The sequence below is a fragment of the Haliotis rubra genome, unplaced genomic scaffold (genome assembly GCF_003918875.1).
Source record: "Haliotis rubra isolate DU_JTF1 unplaced genomic scaffold, ASM391887v1 Scf14, whole genome shotgun sequence".
NCBI lineage: Eukaryota > Metazoa > Mollusca > Gastropoda > Lepetellida > Haliotidae > Haliotis > Haliotis rubra.
The window spans coordinates 1,021,893-1,044,012 of NW_025765336.1; the positions used below are offsets into that span (position 1 = coordinate 1,021,893).

The window sequence follows — 22,120 nt, forward strand, 5'->3', positions numbered from 1 at the left end:
ACATGGTTCCCTTTCCACGACCTAAAGCTGTGGATACACAATGTTAAAACCGAGACATTGTTCTGTCCATGAGTACGTCAATAACATTTGGGTCCATGTATCTAAACAATGTATCACACCCAGACCACGTTATTAAACACAGACGGGAAATACCGGATCAATGCCACTAGGAGACATGGTAACGACACCTGGCACTGTCTGATAAGCTGATGTTCTTGGGAGGACGTGATCAGTGATGATGAAAAGGTTTTGGCATCTGTAAGAATCTCATATCATATAGCGATTTCGAATCCCCGGCAATTTGCCAGAATAGCGAAGCAAGGTCGAAGACAGGTTATCGATGTTCTCTAATGGAGTAACAAATATCCAAATTGTAAGAAAAATATTTATTTCAGAATACATGCAGGGGTCTTAAAAGCAAAACAAAACATTGTGTACATGCATACAACCGAACTCCATACAGCCAATCTCTTGTTTGTATCGCACGTCTTACTGTTTGAATGTTGTAAGTATACATTATATTATTTTGCAGACTGATGATGAAATGTTCTGTTGTTGAGCTGTGGATCGAGTGTTAGTCAGTTGTAGAACGATGTACAACTAGCGAACACCCTTTTCGTTGTTGATAATTAACTCAGGTTTTGGCATCTGTAAGAATCTCATATCACATAGCGACAATTTGACAGAACAGTGAAGCCAGATCTTAGACAGGTTTTCTACATTTATTAATGAAGTAAATGAACATCCTTTTCTAGAACACCATTTATTTCACAATACATCAAGGGGACTTAAAGGCAAAATATGAAACATCGTCTACAACAATCTCTTATTTGTCTGGAATATCTTACTGTTTGAACCCTGTAAGTACGCATAAAATTATATTCTCTTATTTTGTAGACAGATGGCAACAGGTTATGTCGCTGAGCTGTGGATCGAGTGTTTGTAAGTTTGTTGTAGAATGTTGTATAACAACGAACAACCCTTTCTTTGCAGATAATTAAATCAGCTTGAATACTACAAGTAAAACAAACGAAGTGAGATATTTAATTAGTACGGACATATCGTACTGTATGGTAAAGATATCTTAGCATCTTGGGATATTTAATCGTTCTGAAAAGAGATACCAGTGAATAGTATCAGGAAGCTAAGATCAGGATTGAGTCTCTGTAAATACGAAGTCGAGCGAGGAACATTCTTTTTGATGTTGACAATAAACTCTGTTTGAATAAGTAAAATATAGGCACTGTGACATTTAATGATTAGTAGAGATACGTGACAATAAACTGTTGAAGATGTCTGCAAGTCAGCAGAACATTGCTGTCTGGTGTTGGAAATGACCTCTGGTGTCCTTGAATTAATCATCACCTGAAAAGACAAACATATTTTATTTCAGGATACAGAGTAAATTCCAATAACCTTCACCAAAATATTTGGTGACAGGTGAGGTATAGTATGAGATTGCCATATAAGTAATGGCTACTAAACACAAAATATTTGGTGACTGGTGAGGTATGGTATGAGCTTGCCATACAAGTAATGGCTACTAAACACAAAATGCCTGAAATGTTGTTTCTGGAATGCAGAGATGAGACTCCTAGTCATATTTGAAACTTATGATCGTTGGGTTGAATCTCCTTTCGCTCAACTAATGCTTCTAGGTTTTCGATACCATACACGTGATCGTGAGTCAAATCTGCACCACGTGTGTGTATGAATCACTATTTAACAGTACTGACACCAGGTGTTCACAAACGGGTCACTGTATCCTGGCCACAGGCAAATTGTAGCGCATATACGGTTTCGCAACAGATAGATAAATGACAAGTGTTGCTATATGCCAGCAAAGCGAGCAAATGTTGTGGTGGAGGTGAGAAGGTAGGCTCATCTAAGTGTATAGCGGTGGAGGTGAGTAGGGGGGCACATGGAAGAAAGAGTGTAAGTTCATAGCAGTGGAGGTGAGTAGGAGGGCACATGTCTGTAGGGGTGTAAGTGTATAGCACAAGTATGGAGGGGGTAAGTGTATAGCGGTGGAGGTGAGTAGGAGGGCACAAGTATGTAGGGGTGTAAGTGTATAGCAGTGGAGGTGAGTAGGTGGGCACATGTATGTAGGGGTGTAAGTGTATAGCAGTGGAGGTGAGTAGGTGGGCACATGTATGTAGGGGTGTAAGTGTGGAGGTAGCAGTGGAGGTGAGGAGGGAGGGCACAAGTATGTAGGGATGTAAGTGTATAGCAGTGGAGGTGAGTAGGAGGGCACACACAGGGTAGGTGTAGGGGTGTAAGTGTATAGCAGTGGAGGTGAGTAGGAGGGCACATGTATGTAGGGGTGTAAGTGTATAGCAGTGGAGGTGAGTAGGAGGTGAGTAGGTGGGGCACAAGTATGTAGGGAGTGTAAGTGTATAGCAGTGGAGGTGAGTAGGTGGGCACATGTATGTAGGGGTGTAAGTGTATAGCGGTGGAGGTGAGTAGGTGGGCACATGTATGTAGGCAGTGGAGGTGAGTAGGAGGGCACATGTATGTAGGGCACATGTATGTAAGTGTAGTGTAGCGGTGGAGGTGAGTAGGAGGGCACATGTATGTAGGGGTGTAAGTGTATAGCAGTGGAGGTGAGTAGGAGGGCACAAGTATGTAGGGGTGTAAGTGTATAGCGTAGTGGAGGTGAGTAGGGGGGCACATGTATGTAGTGTAAGTGTATGAGTAGGGGCACAAGTAAGTGGAGGTGAGGTAGGGCACATGTATGTAGGGGTGTAAGTGTATAGCAGTGGTGGAGGTGAGTAGGAGGGCACATGTATGTAGGAGTGTAAGTGTATAGCAGTGGAGGTGAGTAGGAGGGCACATGTATGTAGGGGTGTAAGTGTATAGCAGTGGAGGTGTATGTATAGTGGAGGGGGGTGGAGGTGACATGTATGTAGGGTGTGTAAGTGTATGTAGCAGTGGAGGTGAGTAGGGGGCACATGTATGTAGGGGTGTAGGGTGTGTAGGAAGTGTGGTGTAGAGGTGGTGGGAGTGGAGGTGAGTAGGAGGGGCACATGTATGTAGGGGTGTAAGTGTATAGCAGTGGAGGTGAGTAGGTGGGCACATGTATGTAGGAGTGTAAGTGTATAGCAGTGGAGGTGAGTAGGAGGGCACAAGTATGTAGGGGTGTAAGTGTATAGGGGTGGAGGTGAGTAGGTGGCAACCTTTTCAGTTAGGTCAGCAGTTAAGATAATCCACGGTTTTTCGGGATCTGCCGTTGGTTTAAACGGTTCATTACCGAAACGTCGACCTTCTATTTAAAGCGTGTCAAAACAAAATGGCAAGGGAGGAGCCGACAGTCACAAAGCACCACTGACGAGTTACAATGGGATTAAAATGTTGTTGCAGTCACATGGGTTATACAGAAAACAGGAACGACAAATATACGTGATATTCGTCATGCTGCCTTATTATTCTCAATAGTGGGCACCCCCTTTCTCAAAAGCTGCCTTATTATAGGTGTGATATGATTGGATTAATTGTCTGATCAGTTTAGTCTCATTTTGTGATACTAATCTGAACACTTTAGTTTGTTCATGTCCCTATAATGTGAAGAGTGGAGTTTAGATCAACTAAACTCATTTGCGTCAGGACCGCCTCCGTGGTGTAGTGATTAGAGCGTCCGCCCGGAGAGCGGAAGGTCGCGGGTTCGATCCCCGACCGCGTTATACCAAAATACGTTAAAATATGGTACTTGTTGGTCCCTGCCTGGCGCTCGGCATTATTGGGTACAACAAGGACTGGTCGGCTTGGAGTCAGTATAATGTGTCTGAGTGGGGTATTCATGCTTCACTGTGGCATGGTATCTCAGTGGGCTAGCACTATAAAACCAGCTTCAGTCTGGGCTAGTACAAGCAGCCGCACATACACACGCATGCACGTCGTCATATGAGCGAAATATTCTCAAGCACGACGTTAAACCCAATTCCACCACCACCACCACCACCATTTGCGTCAGTTGGTTTTGTTAAACAATACAGATCATAACAATTTAGTTTTGTTAAGCTACTCTAAACTGGATAATTTAGTTTGGTTGAGCTACACTAATCTGCACCTTTAGACATGCACATACCATGTACATTTCTTTAAATATAATGCCAATTGATGTTCATTTTTCAACACAAGTCAAAAGGTCTAAATCAGCAAAATATTCAAGTGTAAATGTCTGCAGATGGATATTATCCTGTTTATGTGTTTAGAATTGTCTTCATTTTCCGTCTCACAAAGGAGGATCAAATGAACTTAGTGTAGTGTAAACATATTTTATTCAAAATGAATAGAACAAGGATTGGTAAACAAGTCGTAATGGCTTATTTGAATACCTCTCCATAACATTAATATATGAATACAACAAATATCAAATAATATGCAGCATGATAGGAAAGCATGCAATCTGCGTATTGAACATCATTAATCATTGATCAAACCTATGCGAATTTATTATAAAAGTATGGACAGATTTTAGTATAAAAGAATTTATAAGTTTAGTTTAGTTTTGTTTGGATTTCCATTCAAGACTGAATATAAATTACATCCTTGAACATCAAAAATACATGTGATATCTGATTTTTTAATAATTAGGACAAGTAAAGAAGTAATGTAAAGTATCCTCATAGGGGTGACCACAGGAGCAGAATGGATCAACTGAAATGGGCCGTTCAAACATGTGCGCTTTCACTGCACCCAAGTCTGGGGCGTGAGTGGATAATTTGGTAGAAACGTGTAACAAAGTTTTAATCAAATATATTAGAATTAAGTGGTTTTGATGATTGTAATACATTTTTCAACTGGCCTATAGTTTCAATCTCATACATATTCTCAGGCAAATCATTCCATTGTCTCATTGTATCCGGTAAAAACGAATTGCTGTACAAATGACTACGACATAGTTTGAATGTTACTGTTTCTTAATTTATGGTCACCTAACTGTGGTACTTTTTCGGGTAGTAGGTCAGTTAAATAAACTGGTGTCATTTGATAAACCATTCTGTAAATTAATGATAGTTTGCTATTTTGTCTACGGTCAACTAGGGGCATGGGGTTAATTTCCTTATAAATTAAATCACGACTTGTTCCTCGAACTGCCCCGCAAATCGTCCGCAGAGCATCTAAATGTAGATTTTCAACAGTTTTGTCTTGTTCTTTAGTACAATTATCCCAAAGGTGCGAACAGTAATCGAACATTGGTAATATGTACGACTTGTACATTTTCTCTAATGATTTTCTTGATAATCTATATTTAAAACTACGAAGACAATTTACCAATGGATGAACCTAATAACTAATTCACCGATAAGGGAGTTCCATTTGCAATCTGATCGTAAGGTTACTCCTAAGTGTTTGTGGGAGCTGACTTCAGTAATGTCTACTCCTTGCATTTTAAGCCTAGGAGTTGGAAATTGATTACCGGTATTTCTGAGAGTGGATAGAACAGCTTCAGTCTTACCAGGATTAATACTAACCTGCCATATTTCAGCCCAGTGAGAGATCCCGTTTAAGTCATCATTTAAGGAAGCGGCAGTAAAACATGATTATCACAATAACATATACCGAAGTATCATCGGCAAAAAGACGAAAGTTACTATTGATACTCTCAATGATATCATTTATGTAAACCAAAAACAGTAATGGCCCAAGGACAGATCCTTGTGGCACACCAGCAGTGACTTTCTTTGGATCTGAATTGTTATTGTCTATCGCTACTCTCTGTAATCTATTATCAAGATAACTGGAAAACCAATCAACTAACTTACCCTTAATACCATAAGCTACTAATTTTACTATGATTCCCTTATGCCACACCTTGTCAAATGCCTTGCTTATGTAACAGAAAACTGCCCTGACGTAGTATAAAACCATACAAGTATGTCTGTTGATATACAGTACCATCCCCAGGCATGAATCCTGACTGCAAATTGGTCAATACGTTATTCTCTAGAAAAAAGTTAAACACATGTGTAAAAACATCAAATGAACTTATTTCCAGAACACACGCCAAGCCCTTGTATTACTGCTTCTACTATTTTGGTGAACGATAATCGAAAGTATTAGTGAAATATAATGTGGTTATCAATAATCTTACCTGGACATGTCGACGATACACAATTCAAAAGGTCTAAATCAGTCAATATCAGATGGATACTTACTTGTTCATGATGATCTTTACATTCTACATCTCATTACGTTTTACAGACTCTTCGCATTGAGAAATCGGGCATGGCCTTCGTTTCCTTGCTTCGAAGGAGTAACCATGTGATATGTTTAAAATTGTCTCCGTTTTCTGTTTCACAAAGGAGGATAAAAAGAACTGGAGAACTTATTTCCAGAACACACGCCAAACCCTTGTAATTGCTTCTACTATTTTGGTGAACGATAAGCAAAAGTAAAATATAATCTGGTTATCAATAATCTTACCTGAACATGTCGGCAACTGACAATTGACGGTCTCTGCTTCCTGACGTTTGCCAACACAATCATTGCCGTTAAAGGCTGGGGTCGGGTTAGTGCACGTCCTTCGTCTTGCCCGCCTTGTCACTTCTTGTCCGCAGGTAACAGAACACTGGCGGTAGTTCCAGTTACTCCACTCACTGAATCCACCATCGACTGGATGACAAACAGAGCATTCCCTGGTTAATGCACACGCACGTCATCACAACTTATAAAGTGGCATGGAAGACTGGGGTACTGGACCAATCAACCTAGATAAAGCCATGTTTCAGGCCCGATTACCAAGTATTCAAATGGAAATTGAGACGACATACAAACAAATGTAATTCATTAGTGTCCTATTCCTATGTTCTAGGTTGGTTTGTTGTTTTGTTGTTTAACGCTGTACAATATTCCAGCTATTTGGCGGCTGTGTTCTTAGTGACAATCAACCTGGCTGTTTTAGGTGTGTTTCAGCCCCGATCACTTAGCATTCATATGACATACAAACAAATGACATTGATTAGTGTCCCATTCCTATGTTGGTTGGTTGGTTGGTTGTTTACATGGCGGCTATGTTCTATGGCTATGATGCCCACCCATTTCATCTACTACCAGCGCTCTGGGTTTGGCAAGGAAAGATTCTCGCGCCTATTCTCTTCACTAATACCACCAGTTCTTGTTTAGTTATATTTGAGCGAATCTCTTATTTCATTTTGTTGTAATTGGTGAGTTCTGATAAAACTTAACAAACTCTTCTTCAGATATCTTCTCTATAAGTTAATGCTATTGAGATATAGTTATCAGTACTATTTAACTTAGGGCAGCACATGGATGCCATGTCATTATGCTTCCTCGCTTTTTCAAATGTGAGAACATGTAAGGTAGGTATGGCGACTATATGTTATTTAGGTGGCAATTAGAAGCATGTACGAACAAGATAAAAACGTTTCATGAATTGAAAGCGACTCTTTCAAGTGGATTTTGGTATATATGCTAACACAATGCAATTGATGTTTATATGCATTGTGACTGCATGACTGATAGCTGTGATTATGGAGGCAGATTGATAAAGTCGGGAAAGGATTACTGTTACTACACCATGCCAGGCTATTTTGGAAAAGAAACCTGTACAAGACACCAAGTAAAACGAAAGTGGTGATTGGAGACGTCTTATTAGTCTTAGGATATAACTACATTGCGGTCGCTAATGATGAACAAGCACTTGATGTCAAATCTGATCTTAACACCACATTAAGTTGGAACCATAATAGTCAAGGTGCAGTCAATGTAACATGTTGAAAGGGCAAATAACTTTGTAAGTAACAAGCCGTATATTGTTGCCCGAAATCAACACATATCAATAACAAAACTTGACTTATAGTAGGTGCAGTCGCCACAGGTGTCCCCCTGACTTCGTTACTTATGTGTTTAATAGTCTTTATCAACATACAGCAACATATGGCAAATATTGTTATTGCTGCAATCACTGCCCGAACGTTTTGACTGAGCGAGGTAACAGTCATAACTAATGAATGTTTTAAACATTGATCTATGTTTCAAGAATTGAGACGACATCATTTAGACATAAATAAATTGACAGGGCGGACTGTCAAGGATGATATAATTGCATATGAATGTGGGTTCTTATTGAGGTAATATAGATTACTTCATCATTTGGACTGATGCAAAGCCTCGTATTTATTATTTATTGCCACCTATTTTGTGGATATTCTATCAGTCAGCACCATCTCCTAAGCATATGGATACACAAACAAGCATTCTGCTAATGTCGACTCCGATGGGCCTTTTTTCAAGGTACTCTGGACTTTGACAAAAAAGATGACTCTAAACGACTGTGCATCGATTTTCGCCAATTAAACGAAACCAACAGATCCCTTCCCATGTCTGGTCTTTTAATTGATGACATTACGATTATATATAGTAAATGTGGTAAGTGAAATAACACGTTATAGGAATATATGAATCTGTGATGTTATACCTTTTAGCAAATACGATTCCTACCTACCATTACATAAAAATTCCATGAAGTGATATTACTGAAACAATTTCAGCTATTGGATACATTTAGACATGCAGGAATAAGGACACTCTTTGAAAATTATACCCATGCAATAAAAGGGACAAAAAGCTTTCCACATCGATAAGAAATGTCACGAGCATGTGTTTGTTTGTTCAATGGTTCACTCAGCAATATTACAGCGCTCTGTAAATAACTGAGTTTGGCCAGACAAACTAGTGACTGATATAATGAGATATAATGAAAGAGCATGTGTATATGAATAGCTGTCAAATAGTGCTGATACCAGGTGTTTGGGAAATGGGAGGCATATCCTGCACCAGCAGAAGCACCTGTCAGAAACACCTGCAATGTCTTATCAGTTGTTCACCTGAAAACGTTACTTGAACATATGATACAAACAAATAAAGGGAACTGCACAAGAGACGCATCAAATTTGGAAATGTTCTTCATATGTCTACCATCCTACCATCCAAAAGCCTTGCTTGGGCCTTGATTGTTGTGACCTCGATCAAACAACTCCTGAAATAGAGGTGTATGACGGTCCGTGAAGTTGAGGATGCTCTGGTCCATTTGTGATTACTACTGGATCGGATTCACATGCAGAATTCATGTTTAGTGCATGGAGGATTTCATCAAGTAACAAAGGTGATAGTGATATGTCTTGTTTATTGGTTGCTACGAAAATAGAACAACATGTGTTTGGATGTCAGTGAAGCTGTGGGAACAAGAGTTACATGATGCTCTTATAAATCTCTGTTAAAAGAGCATGCTCGGTTGTACCTCAAAGGTTGTGAAATGGAAACAGTACAGACTGGAGCCATTGGGATATTGCTCGAAACAACAGGGAAGTTGGCTGATCGAAAGTTTATTGTCACTCTGTATCTTTTTGCATAGATGTTAACATGATGGTCTCACTTGTCTTCTATATTTAAAGGCACAATCTCGACAATAGTTTGGCCTATATTATATTTATTAGGGCATACGCACTCATTTTAGCTTCCTTATGATGCAATAAAAGACTTGTATCCCTTACGAATTGCCTGAAACACTTGCCATATATGGAATGTAAACAATTGCTCCGTACATCGAAAACTGTCACACAAAGTGTTGTCGGTTTTTCTCGAACTGGTTTCAATCACAAGTTGTGCATGGGATATTTGTAAAAAGCGGTCCAAGGGGCATAACTATATGGGGTTCCCAAGAAATAATTCGGCAAGTAGAGGGCGCGAGAGTCGATTTAATGCAACGTCGCATTAATTCTTTCGAACTTTTTAATTTAATATTGTGATCTAAATAAGTATTTTTTAAAAATATTTTATATGGTAGCTTCCCTGAAGGCTGATAGTAAGTATTAATGAGAAACATGTATTATTTATTTTCAGAGAAGTGTGGTGTTATTTTGGATGTAACTAAATTGACATACAGCTTATATTCCTTGCATTGCCCACCATGCCCCATATTGATGGTGGCATGTCCTATTGAGACAGGACGAATTGCCTGTACAACAAACTGTTAGATGAATCTTTGCCACACTAACAAACGGCGATATGTGTTTATGGATTTTGCATCTTTTGATGAGTCTTCTGACTACCAGTGCTATTTAACATCTAAGCAAACTAATAAAATTATGTTACAATCATGTACATTTTGATTGAAATTTTACTTCGACGGTGTGGACATAGTGATGGGTAATTTGACTTATAATTTTGCAAACTATTGCCCATACAGAACTCATAAGTGTCTTCTGGTTATAAGACCGCCTCCGTGGTGTAGTGGTTAGAGCGTCTGCCCGGGGAGCGGAAGGTCGCGGGTTCGATCCCCGACCGCGTCATACCAAAAGATGTTAAAATATGGTACTTGTTGGTCCCTGCCTGGCGCTCGGCATTAATGGGTACAACAAGTACTGGTCGGTTCGGAGTCAGTATAATGTGTCTGAGTGGGGTATTCATGCTTAACTGCGGCATGGTATCTCAGTGGGCTAGCACTATAAAACCAGCTTCAGTCTGGGCTAGTACAAGCAGCCGCACACACACATACACACGCATGCACGTCGTCATATGAGCGAACTATTCTCAAGCACGACGTTAAACCCAATTTCACCTCACCTCACCTCTCCTAGCTATAATATTTTATAATGTCCATATAGAGGCATCTGATCACATAAGGACACGTTGAGAGCAGAGTAGACTGCATCAATATTGGGATCCGGTTCTTGTTTACTTAATATGCCAGGTCACATATGTACTTTTGTTTCTTTGCCATCCTAATGTTCCTTCGAACAAATTATCCAAAACAGAGTATATTTGATTTAAGTAAATGTTAATTTAAATAACTTGTATAATGAATATTCGTTTACTGTGAAAGGTGAGAATTTGGTTTGTGTACTCAGCAAACATTATGTTTCTACTTAGCAATTTTCGCTGAAGAAGTGTTAATGAAATGCGATTCTTGTCGCAAAACGTATTTTATCAAAATATAGCAGTACCAAAATACTTAATAGCCAGTAAATGTTCATGCTAAAGGTGAATCCACGTGATATATGTGTAATGAATAGAAAGAAAAAAATATCTTAAGAGGTAAATGAATATGTTTCAAATTGAAAACCAAGTGATACTACTGAGACTGAATATTGATTAAAATCATTTTATCTTTAACAAGATAATTTTCAGAGGACGCATCGAGTCAAAAAACAATTTCATTTTACTATCATTAGCGTTCCCCTGATACAATACATCGTGTAAATGTTGCATCACACTAGATTTAAGCCCTCGGGTATCCTTTTTCTTACTTAAACATTTAAATATAATATAATACAAATGTCAATAATCTTACCTGGACATGCAGACACACCACAATTGACTTCCACGTTTTCTGTAGTTGGTCCAGCACAGTCAGTGCCGCCATTCGCTGGAGTTGGGTTTGTGCATGACCTTTCTCTGCTCAGAGTCTTATTAGACGTTTCTCCACAGGTAACAGAACACCCAGGGTCGTTCCATTCACTCCATTGAGAGAATCCACCATTGACTGGAACAGACGATAAACAGTGAAAGTCTACATAAATGTCACTTTTACACGATGTGCAAAGTTGTGTCCATATTAGTTTGCCAAACCTGTGATCGTTGTAAGAAATCCACATTTTCTCTGAGTAAGTAATGCCACAAAAGTGAAGGATGTTCCACATTTCGGGGTGTGATTGTATGTGGATTAAGATCATGATTCTTTCATTCAGAGCGTGTTTTGAGAACGCCAATTTCGCGCTATCGTTTTTAATGAACATGATCGGGATAAAGTTCGAAATTCACAATGAAATGTCAGTGTGTTGCTGTATATGTCAGCCATAAAAATACAGACTGAAAGTAGATATTGCTTTAAACTCAAGTACACGGGGTTTTAACCGAATATTTGCATTTTAATAACACTGCAATGCAACAACGCCATTTTTGTCCAAACAAAAATCGAAATTAACTTTAATTAGTGAGGGAGTATCTATGAAACGTGTTTCTTGTCACAAAAAGTATTGGATTAAAATGGTGTTTACGTCTCTGTACCGAAATGAAGCACTATCCAAATACTTAACAGATAGTTAATGATCATGCTGAAAGGAATCCATGTGATATTTGTGTAATATACAGAAAAAATATCTTAAAAGATAAATGAATATGTTTTGAATTTAAAATCAAGTGAGACTGAGAATGAATACCGATTAAATTGCATCATATTGAAAAGTTGACACGATAATTTTCAGAACATGCACCGTGTCCAGTAGACTTATTAATTATATTGGTACACCATGACACAAGAGAGAGTATTTATTGCATGTTTAGCCTTCCCGTGAAACAATTCCTCGTGTGAATGTTGCACCACACTCTATATAGCTAGAGTCAATTCCTCGAGTATCATTGATGTCATTTAACTATTTAGACAATCTAAATGTCAACAATATTACCTGGACATCCAGCCAATCCACAATTGACTATCCTGATTTCTGTTTTTGCTCCAGTGCAGTCACTGCCGCCATTCGCTGGAGCCGGGTTTGTGCATGGTCTTCTTCTTCTCTCAGGTCTTGTAACTGTTTCTCCGCAGGTAACTGAACACGGGGGGCCGCTCCATTCAGACCACTGAGTGAATCCACCATTGACTGGATCTGACGATAAACAGGGAATTTCTATGCATGTGTGGCATCATATTTAATGTGCATGTAGCCTTTTCTTTTTGTCAAACCTGCGATCTTGTATGCAAATGCCAGATTTGACCTGAGAATATATGAATAGGGGCATTCCATTATTTTTTTACTCGTTATTCAATTTTGCTTTTTTTATTTATTTATATATTTGTTTTAAAATGGTGTGTGTGTGTGTGTGTGTGTGTGTGTGTGTGTGTGTGTGTGTGTGTGTGTGTGTGTGTGTGTGTGTGTGTGTGTGTGTGTGTGTGTGTGTGTGTGTGTGTGTGTGTGTTTGAGGAGGGGGTGTATTATTGGGAATCGAGTTGTATGATTGTTCCACTCAAAACAAGCAATGGAAACGCCAATTTCGCGCAGTCGTTTTTTTTCCATGATGTTTTCATAAATATGGTCGGGGTAAAGTCAAACTTTACAGTAGAGTGAGACGTGCCAGTATGTGGCTGTACATTTCAATGCCTAAAACACCAGAGTGAAAGGTGTTCGATTCATGTTTTAAACCAGTTTTTGTTCATGTGGTGAAACTGGCATATTGGAAGTGCATCACACTAGATTCAAGCCCTCGGGTATCATTACCCTTAACTATTTAAGTAATTGAAATGTCAACAATCTAACCTAAACATGCAGACAATTCACAATTGACTGTCGTAATCTGTGTAGTTGCTCCAGTGCAGTCACTGCCGCCATTCGCTGGATGCGATATAATAAACCAAGTGATACTACTGAGACTGAATATTGATTAAAATCATATTATCTTTAACAAGATAATTTTCAGAGGACGCATGGCGTCAAAATAGGGCTTCCGTTTAGCTGGACTCGAGTCCATTTCAGGACTCGAGGACTCGAAAAGGGGAGATAACTCGAATTATTGACGTTGACAGACTGCCTGCCATGTGCTAAGCATGAGCGGCCGTTAACGTCTAATAGTAAGATAAGATATAACTTTATTATCCCGGAGGAAATTCTTATACATCCAACTGTCTCAATATGAATATGTACACAGTTCACAAAAATATACACAATAATTACATGCTCAAACCGAATGCTATTTACAAATAAAACTGACATGATATAATTCAATTTAACCACATAGGTAAAGAGGCTGAATAATTCTAGTTCTAATCACGTGATGGTGATTCAAAATATTTGTTGCATTCACGAATACTTGATGGTATGAAAGACTGTCGAACTCTGTTTTGAGGGAAGGTAATCGACAGCAGCGTCCAGAAGGAAGTAGTTCTATATGGTGAGATCAAATATGTCAACTATCAAATCTAATTTTAGTTGCCTTTGTGACAATCTGGGCTCATAGATAAAGGAATATGCTTGAAAGACACCCCAGAAATTTTGCAAGCAGTATTAACAATTTTGAAAGCTTGTTTTTGTTGCAATGAGACAGACCCCATACCAACATAGACAATTGTAGGTCAACACACTTTGAATAAAGGTTTGATAAAAACTGTCATTACGGTTTTGTCAATGCCTGGACGATAATAATGTTAAGAATCAGAAATTAGGCCAGTAACAGTGGCGTCATCTGCGAATTTCACAGTAAGCACGTCATATATTGACAAGTAATAGTCATTGGTATTCAAAACGAAGAGTACGGATGAAGGAACACGGCCATTTGATTCTGCAATAGAGGTTGAGAGAAAAGAAGACTGATAGCCATTGACACTGACATACTGAGTTCTATGTACCCTGAATTCTATAACCCATCTGATAATGTTTTTATTAACACATAGAATAAATAGTTTACTCCTCACACGGTGTGGCTGTATGGTATTAGTTGTTACAAGTCAGTGTTCACTTGTGTGATCGGAAAAACAATTTCATTTTTACTATCATTAGCGTTACCCCTGATACAATACATCGTAAATTGTTGCATCACACTAGATTTAAGCCCTCGGGTATCATTTTTCTTACTTAAACATTTAAATATAATATAATACAAATGTCAATAATCTTACCTGGACATGCAGACACACCACAACTGACTTCCGTGTTTTCTGTAGTTGGTCCAGCACAGTCAGTGCCGCCATTCGCTGGAGTTGGGTTTGTGCATGACCTTTTTCTGCTCAGTGTCTTACTAACTGTTTCTCCACAGGTAACAGAACACCCCGGGTCATTCCAATCAGTCCATTGAGAGAATCCACCATTGACTGGAACAGACGATAAACAGAGAATTTCTACACATATGTGGCATTTTACCCAATGTACACAGTTGTGTTCTTGTTGGTGTGCCAAACCTGCGATCATGCTAACAAATACCACATTTTCTCTGAGTAAGTAATATCACAAAAGTGATGGATGTTCCATTATGGGTGATATTATTTGGGAACCAGGTTGTATGATTTATGTGGATTTAGATAATGATTGTTTCATTCAGAACGTATTTTAAAAACGCCGATTTCGAGCTAACGTTTTTGATGATTTGCACGTGAATATGATTGGGATATAGTTCAAAATTTACAGTGAAATGTGCCAGCGTGTTGCTGTATATGTCAGCCATAATAAATACCACACTGAAAATAGATATTGCTTTAAACTCAATTTCCACCAAACATTTGCTTTTTAATAACGCTGCAATGCTATTGTTGTTGTCCAAACGAAAAATCAAAATTAACTTTAATTATTGAGAGAGTATCAATGAAACGTGATTCTTGTTACAAAAAGTATTGGATTAAAATGGTGTTTACGTTTCTGTACCGAAATGAAGCACTACCCAACTACTTAACAGCCAGTAAATGTTCACGTCGATTGTTAATCCATGTGATACATGTGTAATGAAGTGAACGAAAAATATGTTTAAACTTTAAAAACAAGTGAGACTGAGAATGAGCACTGATTAACATATATTATATTGGAAACTTAACACGATCATTTTAACTGGATGCATCATGTCCAGCAAACTAATTAATTATATTAGTACACCATAACTCGTTTTATTGCATGTTATTATTGCGTTTTATTGCCTTCCCATGTCAGAATTCCCCTTGTGAATGTTGTATCACACTGTATATAGCTAAAGGCAAGCACTCGGGAATCATTGATCTTATTTAACTATTTAGATAATTTAAGTATCAACAATCTTACCTGGACATCCAGTCAATCCACAACCGACTGTCCTGTTCTGTATTGCTGATCCAGTGCAGTCACTGCCGCCATTCGCTGGAGCCGGGTTTGTGCATGACCTCCTTCTTCCCTCACGTCTTGTTACTGATTCTCCGCAGGTACCTGAACACGAGGTGCCGTCCCATTCAGACCACTGAGTGAATCCACCATCCACTGGATCTGGCGATAAACAAAGAATGTCTATGCATGTGTGGCATCATATACTGACCAGCAAAGAAACGCAATCACGAAATCAAAGCAATTTATTCCATTGATCAAATCCAAACTCACACGTAAAAAGTATAATTTTCATGTATTCTGAGTTGCGTTTTTATTGCAGGTCAGTATATTTAATGTGCATGTAGCCTTCATGCTTGTGAGACCAACTTGTGACCGTGGTTACAGACACGCCAATTTCGCGCAGTCGCTTTCCATGATGTGTTCATAAACATAGTCGGGGTAAAGGTCCTGGTGCTTGTGTGTAGTCCTCTACATAGAGCTCAGGTCACAAATCAGTTGAGTTAAGTTAAGGAACGTTGGGCGCATAGAGTCCTTGGTTTGGTGTGTTTGGCAGCTTGACACCTGAGAGTTTCTAGGACTTCAGACCTGCCCCACAACGAAGCACATGTCATCCTTGGGGTCTCCCCTTAGGCATGTGAGTTTGTTCAAAATTGCTTTTTTTCACCCAGCAGAAAATGGGTACCCGGTAGTGGTGGTCCGATTAATTGAAATAATCGAAGATTGGTCGCAGTGACTAAACAACCAAGCAATCGATTGTGTTTTCTCATAATTGAACACAACCAATTTTGGAACACTTGTTTGCATCAACAATATTTTACACAAAGTTGGTTTTGTCTGTGTCATTAAATTTACATTTCATAAGCACTACAAGCTCGTTCCAAGTCATGATTGAATTTATCTTAAAGAATCCAGGAAATCTGTGTTCCTAACATACTAATCATCCTTTAAATATGCGAAATTTGCCAATGGATTTTGTGCAATTTGCAAAAGATCCAAATTACTACATTTTTTTTTTTGTGTGTGTGTGTGCATTAACAAAGATAACAGGAACATTTGATAAATGACGCAAACCAATTATTTTCGATGATTGATCGGTTGTAATGAACCAATCATCAATTATGAGATTTTAACCAATTCCCAACACTAGTACCCGGTGGGATAAAGTCATATAACTATAACTTTTTTGCTCCTTGGGTTATCCAGGGTAATAATGTGTTAGCACTTTGAGCATGCACACGTGTGTGGAAACAGACGCTCTATAAATGGCCATTATTATAATAAAAGTCGAAGTTTACAGCGAAATGTGCCAGTATGCTGCTGTACATTTCAATGATAAAAAAACACTGAGTGAAAGGTGCTCTAATATTGTTTTAAACTATAGGTGTCCATGCGGTATCTATTGCGTGAGGAACGGCTACGCGCAATTGGCATATTGGAAGTTGGAACAAGAGGGTACATTATGGCAAGAGCCTGTTCTAAAAAAATAACATTGACTCCCAGTTCGGCTTAGGGTGGTGTACAAAGTCTTATCACTGACCTACGCTGCTCTGCACAATGATAACTTCCTTCTCTACCTAAAGGTCCTTATCCAGATGTATACACCAGGACGATATCTCCGATCTCAGAATATGTACAATCTCTCGGTTCCCTCAACATCCACTAAACTTGCTGATCGTGCCTTCTCCAAAGTTGCCCCTACCTTGTGGAACAATCTACCAAAACAGCAAGCTCTCACAAATCCTTCCAGAACTGTCTAAAAACTTTCCTGTTTAATCAAGCATATGATATGTAAATTATCTACCCTGTTCAGCGCCATTGAGCAGCTCAAAGTTGGAATATAGGCGCTATACAAATTAATTATTATTTTTATTATTAATTATTAAGAGCTCCACAGGCAGCAGTTAGCAGGTTTCAATCACGACATCGACAGACAAATATTGTTGATGACTTGCGCACAAGACGGTTTCATCAGACTATGTTACGAAGCTGTGGTCAACATATCTTTCAGATTACAGATGAGGTTCACAAAGCTACAGGTGGAACCTGCATGACTGACGTTCACGTATTATCCCACGATGAACGGACCGTCACATTACTGGAAGCTCTCGACAAATCGACGTTCGGCAAACCTTATGTTTTCGGATGAACCACGATTTACTTTGGACTACCTTCACAGGTACAACACAGCGTCATCATGCCGCTAACGCTAGACAGACAGATCATTTTGGGAGTGGTTCAGTAATGGGACTTGCTCTTGGCATTCACAGGAAAACATTCTGGATGCAGATCATTTTCCGCGATCTTGTTTCGACACTCAGGAGGGTGCCCTACATATTAACGCATAATTGCACACAACTTGTCAAAATAGTAGAGGGCGTCAAGCTATAATGAAAAAAAGATCTGTACATTTCTAGCCAGATCAGTTGCACTATTGACCGAGTAACTTTGCTTGGAACTCGGGAAAAGACAACTTTTCATTTGTACGCCAAAACCTGCCTACGAAAATCATCGCCTCTCGGCGAAGATACTAAGTATTTCAATGGAAAACACGCAATCGGCGAAAAGACATAACCTTTTCGTAATCGCTAGATATTCCGCTTTCGCATTACAACATCTCAAATGAAATGAGTTACTGATTTTACCTGCCATACACGACTTTATTGGAAAATTAGCGGTATCGAAGGTGATCAGAGGCCACCATGTTTGTCCTTCACCTTCAATAGACTCGCACCAACGACGAGCTACTCTCTGATTGGTTAAAATAAAATACCACTATTATTTTTTATTTCGTGGCGCGATATTTAGGAAATAAAGTTCGTCCTCGTGCTTTAATTATAATAGTTAAGGGCAAAACTATACTTTATTACAAGACACATTGGGGTAGAGCGAACTTTATTTCCTAAATAGAGTAGCTTGTCGTTGGTGCGAGTCTATTGAAGGTGAAGGACAAACATGGTGGCCTCGATCACTCGATACCGCTAATTTTCCAATAAAGTCGTGTATGGCAGGTAAAATCAGTAACTCATTTCATTTGAGATGTTGTAATGCGAAAGCGGAATATCTAGCGATTACGAAAGGTTATGTCTTTTCGCCGATTGCGTGTTTTCCGATGAAATACTTAGTATTTCTTCGCCGAGAGGCGATGATTTTCGTAGGCAGGTTTTGGCATTACAAATGAAAAGTTGTCTTCCCGAGTTCAAACAAAGTTACTCGGTCAATAGTGCACCGATTTTGATTAATTTTGGATTTAATCGAGGGAATTCATCTGGCTTTATTTCAGTAAGAATCCCGGCTGTGTTTTCACAATGTCCGCAGAATTTACGAGAGGGTGTTTGACAAAGTTTGTGTGCGTTACATCCCCTTTCCTTCTTTATATGACTATGGATATCAGTGTACGCTTGTAGACTTTCTAGATCCGTCTGCCAAATGGCAAAACCTGATATACTTGCAAAATAACAAAATGCGAGGGAAAACATACCATTACTTTTGCGTCACATGTTCTTCTTACACTGTCCAGCGAGGAAATGGAGTTGTTTTTGGAGCAACTCCACGTTTCGCGTGGATAGCGCATCCACCCTGTGGTAATGGGACCTGCTCGTGGTATTCACATGACAACAATCTGGATGCAGGCGTGGTGCCATGGGCGTCGTTTTGTGTCTCAGGGGAGAACACAAGACCACACAATTATCATATTTATTACTCAGTATCTTCCACAGGAGAACATGGCCACCTTACCATGGCCAGCACGCAGTGCAGACTTGTCACCCATCGAACATGTCAGCAATGTCCATGGTTTGTTTGGTTGGTGGCTGGATCGTTGTTTAACGCCGCACTTAGCAGTATTTGCAGCTGTATGACGGCGGTTTGTGGATAATCGAGTCTGAACCAGACAATCCAGTGATCAGCAGCATGCGCCTAGATCTACGCAATTTGGATACGATGACATGTGTCAACCAAGTCAGCGAGTCAGTTTACCCGATCACGTTAGTCGCCTCTTACGCCAAGTATGGGTTACTGAAGATCTCATTCGTGACCAACTCGTGTTATTCCGGGACTAGCCGAATAGCGACTCGTGCCCCTCCGGAAGATTTCATGTGGGCGCATGAACATCAGAACTACTTTAAACAAGAACGACAACTCCATTCCTGTTTGACGCCAATGGTACTTAATATCTCCGAAGCACTCGTAGAGTGTATTGCTGTTTTTGTTTTTACGTATTCATTTTAAAGAATTAAACTTCTTTGATACAAATAGAAGACGGAGAATAACATATTTGTTAAAGACATATTCTATTACCAGCTGTTCACTTTAAATTTCCTATTATATTTCTAAATAGGGTTTGATAATCACAAATGGGAATTGTCTTATTGAATATGCAAATAAAATAATCTATAATCTTTATTTTCAGCTACATTAAATCGTAAAGCAGATACTCAAAAAATGACTAAAATATTTTTCAAACTGAACATTCGTGTAACCTTGCTGTCATACCCCTGGCAGAATTTAAATGAATTCGCTGAAAAAAATATGAATGACCCCAAAACCGTCATCAGACTATCATATTCCCAGAGATGTGAAATATACGCCCAATGTTAAAGATTAAAGTTGATTAGTTACATTCAGATATAACATTATTGTCTTGAAACTCGTAGCATTTCCTAAAACTGTTGGAAGCGTACGTACAATCTCAAAAACAAGCCCGCAAGATCGTCAGGAATACACTCAGTTGGATACATGAAACGCACGTGCGTGTATTTGAATGTCTTGCCGTCCATGGCACTATGCTCATTAAAATCTTCACGAGGCAACACAGTTCTGTTGGCAACACTCTTTGTATACTTTCAATACGACGATATATATTTATCATGATTTTTTTAACAAACACATTATGCCATTTCCGATTTAAGTACTGGGGATTATTTTTATCAAAGCACGGCAATCATTACGCGCGTTCTGATTGGTTTGTCGTAAACATCAGGGACAAAGGAAATGTGGCACACGTGACAGATGGCAAAGACTGGGAGGTTACGGTCGCTTTAATATGATGGGCAGGGTGCTGCCTGCGAGCATGGGTTGCTGAAAACCTCTTCTCTTTAAGAATCAGATTTAGGCGATTGTGAGTGGGAAGTGACTGGTCCTGAGCAGCAAAAAGGAAGCCCTCAGTTTCCCATTTGAGACCAGCCTGCTTCATCCAGGCGAAGGAGTCGCAAACCGAAACATCCGTCTCATTAACCTATTCAGACAATGACCTACTTTTCAGCCGACCCAAATTTTCTCGTGTGAAAGTGAAAATAAACAACTATGGTTACACTGAATTCCAATTCCTTGTTTCATAAGAAAATGGTATTTACAAATGAATTTAATTATAAACAGTAATAACATCGTATTTCTATATTTTATGGCGAGGTGTAGGCAGCATGACCTGAACTAAGACGTCACAGACTGCCCCTGTTTGATGAGGTCGTAAAATGATTCACAATGCATCTGGCTCACTGGTTACACATGTTATGTGTCTTTTGCGCTTATTCAGTGTAGTTCTGTAACGCACACTGTGATTGATATAATATCTAGTCCGTACCAGACCGCCAGACTTTTCTAGCGGGAGAGCCTCGTTTTGAGATTTCCACGATTTCCAGGTTTCTGTTTGTCAGTGCTCGCTGTACCACAAAGCAAGCTGCACGACGTGTTTGCAAGGATTAGAAGGAGCTTAGTGTTGCAATATGTGCTTAGATGTATCAAATAATACTGATTAATAATGATCTATCCAGTTAAATGAATTGGTCTGAAAATTCTGGGCTGGTTATTGTGCTAAGTTGCGCAATAGGACGGGACCCAGTCATCAGGAAACGAGACTGTTGTGTAATCAATGTTTTGACTTGTGGGATTGCTATTCTGTTCCACACACTGCATGTACACACGATGCAATGGCTTCTCAGAAAGCTTCTCCTCAAAAGACCGACTTTGGGCAGACTTGGTGAAGGACTTCACCTGGTTTACTCCCATCGCTGTACCGTCCAGCAGTACATCGCCATCAGCAAAGTCAACCTAAAATTTCAGAATCTGTCCAACAACCTTGCATGTTTAAAATAACTGTGGAATTCCTTGCTTTCATCATGAGTCTTCACATGCATCACCAGAGGATCATCCGATAAATAATTATGTGCAAAAGTACAAACCCCGACCTCCAGAATTAATTGGCATATATAAACGATTGAGAGAGGAACGAGGGTGGTGGGCTCTGTTATCAGACATGATCCTTCTGGTCAGGCGGTCAAGACTCTGGGTGTCTTGTCGTCCAATCAACTACTCCAAAGGAATAGGAAAGG

General features: G+C 39.3%; 1 protein-coding gene across 1 annotated transcript; it reads right to left on the reverse strand.

Annotated features, from left to right (window-relative positions):
- Nucleotides 1–1,354: 1,354 nt before the first annotated feature.
- On the reverse strand, nucleotides 1,355–19,563 carry LOC124268776 (coadhesin-like). Its single transcript, XM_046703800.1, has 7 exons — nucleotides 19,530–19,563; nucleotides 15,756–15,953; nucleotides 14,630–14,821; nucleotides 12,429–12,626; nucleotides 11,315–11,506; nucleotides 6,427–6,615; nucleotides 1,355–1,365 (listed from the first exon to the last, which is right to left on the reverse strand). The coding sequence occupies exons 1-7, from the start codon at nucleotides 19,561–19,563 to the stop codon at nucleotides 1,355–1,357; spliced, it is 1,014 nt and encodes a 337-aa protein (XP_046559756.1).
- Between the last annotated feature and the right edge of the window lie 2,557 nt (nucleotides 19,564–22,120).